This window comes from Lutra lutra, chromosome 6 (assembly GCF_902655055.1).
Source record: "Lutra lutra chromosome 6, mLutLut1.2, whole genome shotgun sequence".
NCBI classification, from domain to species: domain Eukaryota; kingdom Metazoa; phylum Chordata; class Mammalia; order Carnivora; family Mustelidae; genus Lutra; species Lutra lutra.
In genome coordinates this window covers 106323512-106330425 of record NC_062283.1, presented here as the reverse complement: position 1 = coordinate 106330425, position 6914 = coordinate 106323512, and the positions used below count along the sequence as shown (strand labels likewise).

The 6914-nt window shown below is 45.6% G+C and overlaps 1 protein-coding gene across 3 annotated transcripts; it reads right to left on the bottom strand.

The window, feature by feature from the left end:
• Positions 1 to 385: 385 nt before the first annotated feature.
• On the bottom strand, positions 386 to 6587 carry TPBG (trophoblast glycoprotein). 3 transcript variants are annotated; one of them, XM_047734832.1, is made up of 2 exons: positions 6547 to 6587; positions 386 to 5468 (listed from the first exon to the last, which is right to left on the bottom strand). In XM_047734832.1, the coding sequence occupies exon 2, from the start codon at positions 5125 to 5127 to the stop codon at positions 3859 to 3861; it is 1269 nt and encodes a 422-aa protein (XP_047590788.1). In that variant the 5' UTR covers positions 5128 to 5468; positions 6547 to 6587; the 3' UTR covers positions 386 to 3858. The 3 variants fall into 3 exon arrangements, with proteins under 3 accessions (XP_047590788.1, XP_047590786.1, XP_047590787.1); XM_047734830.1 differs by lacking the exon at positions 6547 to 6587 and adding an exon at positions 6183 to 6383; XM_047734831.1 differs by lacking the exon at positions 6547 to 6587 and adding an exon at positions 5628 to 5778.
• Positions 6588 to 6914: the final 327 nt, after the last annotated feature.

The window sequence follows — 6914 nt, the reverse complement described above, 5'->3', positions numbered from 1 at the left end:
CACGATTTCCTCCCTTCCCCCTCTTTTACCATGAAAAAAATCCTTGCACAAGATAAAAGTGAAACCTGAATCCATCTAATAAATGTCAGTCTTCACTTTATGGTGCTGCTCTATGAAGGCTGGATGACTGAATGGATTTTGGAGCAGGAAGAAAGCACAGGCCAATTTGTTTTTAACCTTGCAAGTCCTCATGGTTGTCTCTTGTAGTGTAGTATTTGGAGAAAAAATTTAAATGGAAAGCAGAAATGATATGAAAGACTCCCAACCTAGAGCTGCAAAGCGTGTAATGTCCTCAAGACATTACAGGGTAAGCCCTGTAATAGTACATTAGGCCAAAGGGAGAGAGTAAAACAGAATCCCTGAGGAAATAATCACAATTTATTGGGATCTTCTTTTTTATTTTTATGTTTTTTACATCTACTTTAAAGGCAGAAAACAAAGATACGTTATTTCTAATTAAATACTGAGCATAATCCACCTTTGCTGCCAATCAAGATACTGTAAAAGAATTTACCAGTTATGATTTACTTATTTCAACCAAGCCTTTCTCCACTTCTAAAAAAAATCTTATTTATTACTTATAGAATATCAATCTATGTAGCTCCTTTTCCCTTAAAAAATTTTATTGACTGTGCTTTAAACTCTCCCTATTTGTCAGAAAAATCCATCAGCCATAAGGTACAAATGTGCCTTACAGGTCACCACTGAATCACAGGAGGCAGCAAAATTGATGATATATATATATATTAATGTATCAAACTGAATGGTTACATGGAAAGGGGATGGTTACAATTCAGGGTCAAATAGTGTATTATCCTGAAATCTTGCACTTTAAATAGAAATTTATTGGACATTTTAATAGCTTTTTAAATTGAGGGATTTATCAAGTGCTTACATTTTTAAGTATTTTTTTTCTAACTTTCTTCAAATGAAACTTGTAAAGGATAAATGAAGAGTGTTTCTGCTGAAACAGCTTTGTTTCAAACAGAGGAAACATGTTTTCCTCAAAACTTTTTTCCTCAAAAACTTATTTTGGTAGGTAGTATACCTTAATTTCCTAAATAAATTTTCAAATTTATAAAATAAATTTTTAAAAATGGATTAGGATTAGTAATGCAAAATGGTACTAAAGATCAGTGTTTAAAACACTTAAAGTTATGATACTTTTATTTCATTTTTCTTATATCCCCTTATACTAATTGGATTTATATAGCACCTGTCTTCTAAGGAACTCAGACTGCCTTAGGAGTTTACAGACTTAGAGTATTATGACTGCACAATAGCAATTGTTTCTAAACAGTTATTATTTTTTTGTCCAAGCAATGTTCTATTGCCAGAGACTAGCAAGGAGTGATATGACAGGAAAGAGACCAAGAGCAAATTGGGAAGTTTATACAAAGGAAGGAGCAAGGGGATGAAAAAGCAGGAAGTCATAACTTCAAAAAAGCCATTCACCTAACAGGCAAAAACACCTCACTTTATCCGGGATCCTGCTTCAGCGAGTGAATGAGAAAAACTAGACTAAGGAAATCTACTGCTTTCCTGGATCTTAGCTAGAGCTTGGTTTTTAACTGCTAAGATTATCATGGGATGAAGAAGAAAAAATTCTTCTAAATAGACTGTAAGCATTACAATTTGTTTTCCACAGAATCAGCAGACTTACCAAAGTCTATCAGTTTATTTCTGAGATGCTATGTGTGCCCTTATTTATTAGATGTTTTTACTATTTTTAGCAGGTTAATATCTTCATCATTCCTAAGAAATAATGACAGCCAGCCAATTTATGAATTCCTGGTGAACACGTAAAATGTTTAATGGAATATTAAGTGCCATATATTTAACTTTTCCTTGGGTAATTAATTATAGGATCTGAAATATCTCCTGTACATAATAAATACTATATTTCATAAAATGAGTCTTATGAAACTTAATCTAGTTAGAACTTCATATTCCGACTACAGAGTCTAAAGAAGGAACAGATTCATAGATTTTTAGTCCTATTTTCAAAACTTCTCAATTTAACTCAAAGAAGGAATAGGCAAAGATCTCTAGAACCTACCTAAAGGACTGCAATCCTATTTCATTTATAAATATATGGAAATGTAAATTTTATTTCAAATATAAAGCACTGTAGAACATAATCAATTTAAAGAGAAAAAAGGCCTTAAGACTTATTGATGCGAGTTTACCTACACTGTATGTTAAGCAATAATGGCTAATGTCACTTTATATAATAGCTTGGAGAGTAATGGAATTTACTTTTAGGATTCCTTGGCGTACAATAAACTGAAAAAAAAAAGAAAATCTTGTCCATTACTGATAGTATCAATTGATTAAGCAATTGCTGTTATTTACACCTACAGTGATTTATTCTTCACACAGGTGTATATACTAATATAAAGTAGAGGTGGGGAATATTTTGATACCCCAATTCTTAAATATGAACTGAACACAACCTATGATTCATTGAGACACTTGTTTATGGATGTAGGCCGTTGTCTCTGGTTAGTTCCTCAAATTCATATCCTGTCATGATGGTTTTTTAAACATACAAGCAGCATCTCTGATAAACTATTGACCATGTATATTCTATTTTAAGTGGTTTTGTTTTTTTTTTAATATCCTCAAGAAAATCTAAGTTCCAATTTACATGCTCAGGAAATTTTTAAAAATTTACATTTTTAATCTTTTGTTTTAGAGTATTGTCTTTAAGATACTTCATTTTAAAACATCTGCATTATATTTCATACTCTGCTCTGAAAACCCATAGAACAATTTCACACAGAAAGTTTTATGAAGTAAATAATTTTGTTCCATTCTAACAACTTAGCCTAGAAAAAGCTCTGAACTGTGAGCTGTTTATCATACAGAACTCTCCCCTCTTATCAACTTTATAATGCTCTTACAAAATTGTTTCATGAATAGCATTAACTTTCGGACTACAATAAATCTATTATATGTATATTCACATTCTCTATTTAAATCCTGAAAGGTTCCACCATCTCAAAACTATTTCCAAATTCTATTACTTAAGACACTACTCCACTTTCGTTTTCAGCTACAATACCTCAATTACCATCAAAACCAAGACCATTCTGACATCATTGCCCCAATCCTTTTTTTTTCAAATAGCAAACTTGAACACAGCTGTAATTCTTTTAAGAATCTTTATTGAAGTTTTTTTTTAACAATTTAGTCTGTTGGATCTCAATGCAGTTTATAAAAAAAACTTCAGTATAGTTTCATATAAACTGCAACCAAAAAAGTAGTTTACTTTGTTAAAGAAGTTATCTGAAGTTGCAAGTTATTTTTTTGTAATACGTAGAACAGTAAAATATAAGCATGCTCTCGGATGCAGGTGCTCCTGTGGGCTATGGAGTTACTCTGAAGAACTTGCTAAAATCTGCAGGCAGTTTATGGAATGCATTTATTTTCTCCACAATTTTGGTACATGAGAATAAAACCGATATTTGTGAATAAAGTATTTTTTTCTCAAAAAGGTTGAGGCAGCTTTTGTTGAATGCTATCTGTGTGGCTACACTGGCTACACCTTGAGCTCTGTACTAAGAGAAACAGCCAGGAGTCCACGTTCATGCTAAAACTCGAAAAATCCCTCCACACGAGTCGAGTTCCAAGAAAAGGAAAAGGATAAAACACTATGCACAGTTTTTCATCGTCTTACATTAACAAGACACACCAAAAAACTTCACATAACAAGGGAGCAAATTCCCTTCACTGCTTTCAGTCAAGGTCAGCGGTGTCCACAGTGGAAGGTGGAAGTGGAGCAAGCCTAGGACAGAATAAAGCTTAAGTCTACATCTCATGCATAGCTGTCCTTGTTCTGTCCTCGAATGTTTCTCAGACATCCGAATTAGAACTGAGGTTTGTCAACCTGGGGTCCGCGTTGATTTCGTATCTGTAGTGATACCCTTCCATGTGATCCCTGCAGGCATCTCTGATGTTATGCATCCACTTTTTTATCCCCTTGCGGTTCAAATACAAAACCAGTAGGAAAATGGCGCCTATCAGGGCTAAAACAATACCTAGGAAGACATAAGAAGTCTGCAGGGACGGAGGGAGGATAGGGTCACAGTCCAGGTGGGAGCTGTTGAGTTCCAAGAGAGCCCGATTCCTCATTTTTTCCGGGAATGCACAGGTGAGCCTGGCTTTGCCCTGCACTACCTCTGTCTCCTTGAGCCAGGCCACCATGTCTGCCATGTGACAGTCGCAGACCCAGGGATTGTTGTCCAGGAAGACCCTGACATGGGGCAGGCTTTGCAACTCGGCCAGGGTGCCATTGTGAAGGACTTTGAGGGCGTTGTCCTCCAGGTGGAGGCTTTCTAGGTGCGTCAGGTTGCGGAAGGACACATAGGTTAAGCTCACCAGAGAGTTGTTGTGTAGATCCAGGTGCCTGAGGCCGGGTAGTTGGGCTAGAACATCCCGAGGCAAATAGAGGAAGTGGTTGCTGGCCAGTTCCAGGCGCTGGAGCCTGCGAAGCGCTTGGCCGGCTCGTAGGGCCGCTGCCACCATACCCTCGAAGCTCCGGTTCTGCCGCCTGTCGTCAGGGGGCACGATGTGGTTCAGCATCAGTTCCACCAGGGGGCTGGAGGCCGAGAAGCTGGCGTTGCTACCCGAGAAGGCGAAGGCGCTGAGGTTGACCAGCGGGTTGTGGCTGAGGTCGAGCTGGCGCAAGCTGGGCAGATGCTCGAAGGCTCCAGCGCACACCTCCTCCAGGCTGCTGCCGCTGAGGTTGAGCACGGCCAGCTCAGCCAGCGGCGGCCGGCGGGCGAAGGCGCCGGCGGGGAGCACCGCCAGCTGATTGCCGGTAAGGAAGAGGTTGCGCACGTAGGGGGGAAGGTCCGCGGGCACCTCCGTCAGGTTGCGGTTAACGCACTTGACAGTGCGCGCAGCCTCGGAGCACTCGCAGGGCTGGGGGCATTGGCCTGGCAGCGCGGGCTGGGCGGACACCGCCGAGGCCAGGAACGACGCGGACGAGGTGGAGGACGCCGAGGAGGTGAGAGAAGAAGAGGAGACCCAGCCCAGGAGGAACAGCGCCAGCCGCGCCAGCCATGCCAGCCATAGCCGCCCGTCCCCTGAGGCGGGGCCCCGGGAACACCCCCCAGGCATCGCGGCGCGGCTTTCCCCGGAGCTGGGCTGGGACGGCGCCCGCTCCGAAGGCTCGCGGGCTGGGTCCGGAGGGTGCGGGCCAGCCGGAAGCGTCTGGAGAAAACTTTCCTCTCGTGGGAGCGGAGGAGGGACGCCGCGGCCGGAACTTGGCTAAACCCCTCGCCACCAGGCGTTCCCCGCCCGGGGTCGATTCCCCCGCCCCTTCCCTCCAGAAAGTACGCACGGCGGGTCCGGACTCTCAGCTCCGCGCTCCTCCTCCCGCTCCTCTTCCTGCCGCCGCCCCCGGGGTGGCACCTCCTTGCCTCTTTTGTTGGCGCCTCACGCTTGATCCGCTCCGGGACCTGGGACAGGCGGGAGAGAACCGTGAGGAGCGGCGGCGGCCGCAGCTCCCGGAGTGCGGGAACCCGACTCTCCAAGCCCAGTCGTCCCTACTTGGTCCCCAAGACTCCCTCGGAAAGCCCGTCCAGGTTTCGCCTCCCCAGTCCCACGCACATCCTTACCCGCGAGAGGGGCGCGTGTCCCGAGACACCCAGCATAAAGTCTTCCTTCTGCCCAGGCCCACACTATATATACCCTTCCAGCCTCCCGCCCTCCTCTTTCCCGATCAGATTCGTCCCCCGCCTCTAACTTCTCGCTTAATCCCCTGCGCCTCCCCAACCAAACTTCTCACTCTCCCGGCTCCTTCCCCCACCGCCTCCGCGGCGACCAGCCTTCCGGGGTCTCCGCGCCTGCCCGGACCTTTCCCGGGCCAGGTTTGGATGGGAGGGAAGTTTCAGGTTACAGGAGTCTTTTGATCTCTTTTGGTACCTTCCCGGATTAGCAGGAAGTGGAGGACCTTACAGCTGTCGCCCCTCACCCCTCGGCCCCTGGCCCGCGCCCCAGCGATCCCCTCGGATCCCAGAGGGGGTCAAGTCATCTCCAAAGAGGAGGGGAGAGGCCGCGAACAAAGCGGCTGTGGGACCCTGGGACCTACGCTACTCTCCCTCCAGAGGATGGGAAGGGGCCCGGCGCCGCCTCCGGGTTTTCGCCTTCGCCGCTTGCTCCCCACAGCTCACCTCCGCGCCCGTCACCTCCCGAGACAACTCAGTCCCACCAGAGTCTCCACGACTTCTCGGCTCCGCGCTGCGGGCGCCGACTCTCCTCGCACCCCAGCCCCTGGCCCAACCTCCGCAGCTGGGAAAAACCAACCCGGGGGGCGGGGGGAGAGCCAGGCCTGCCGGAGGGCTCTTTTCCTCCGCGCCGCCAACCTTGGCAGCCCTCTGTAGGGGGATTTAAGAAAGGAGACTGGGGGGATCTGGGCCGCGCGCCTCCTTCTGGTGGAAATTAACAAGGATGTGCCCGAAAAGGTGAGGGAATCCCTTTCTCTCCCCCCTTCCCCTGTATCCTTTGGTGGTTCCTCATTTTGCCTAGTGTATTTACCTTGGACAGGAAGAAAACCGCTGGTGAGTCTCGTGGAATTCACCCTGATTTAGGCACCTAGGGCCGTAACAAAATAGATTTCGGCGTGACAGAGCAACGAGAAGCAGCAGCATCAAGAAATGAGCAGAAAATGTACAGCGGCAATAGCAAAAACGCTCAGCAAGCTGCAGGGGAGCTTCAGAAAAGTCTTCCTACCAAAGTGATACCTTACATGCCAACTTGAGGTTTAGGTGTAATTCTGCGTCCCCACCTGTTCCTCCCCCGCACTTCTTGGGTAGTTACAGAACTTGAGAACAGAGGGAGCCAACTTGGGGGGGGGGAAGGGAGCGGTTAAAAGGGATTACTGGAGAGGAGATTCATTCTTGATT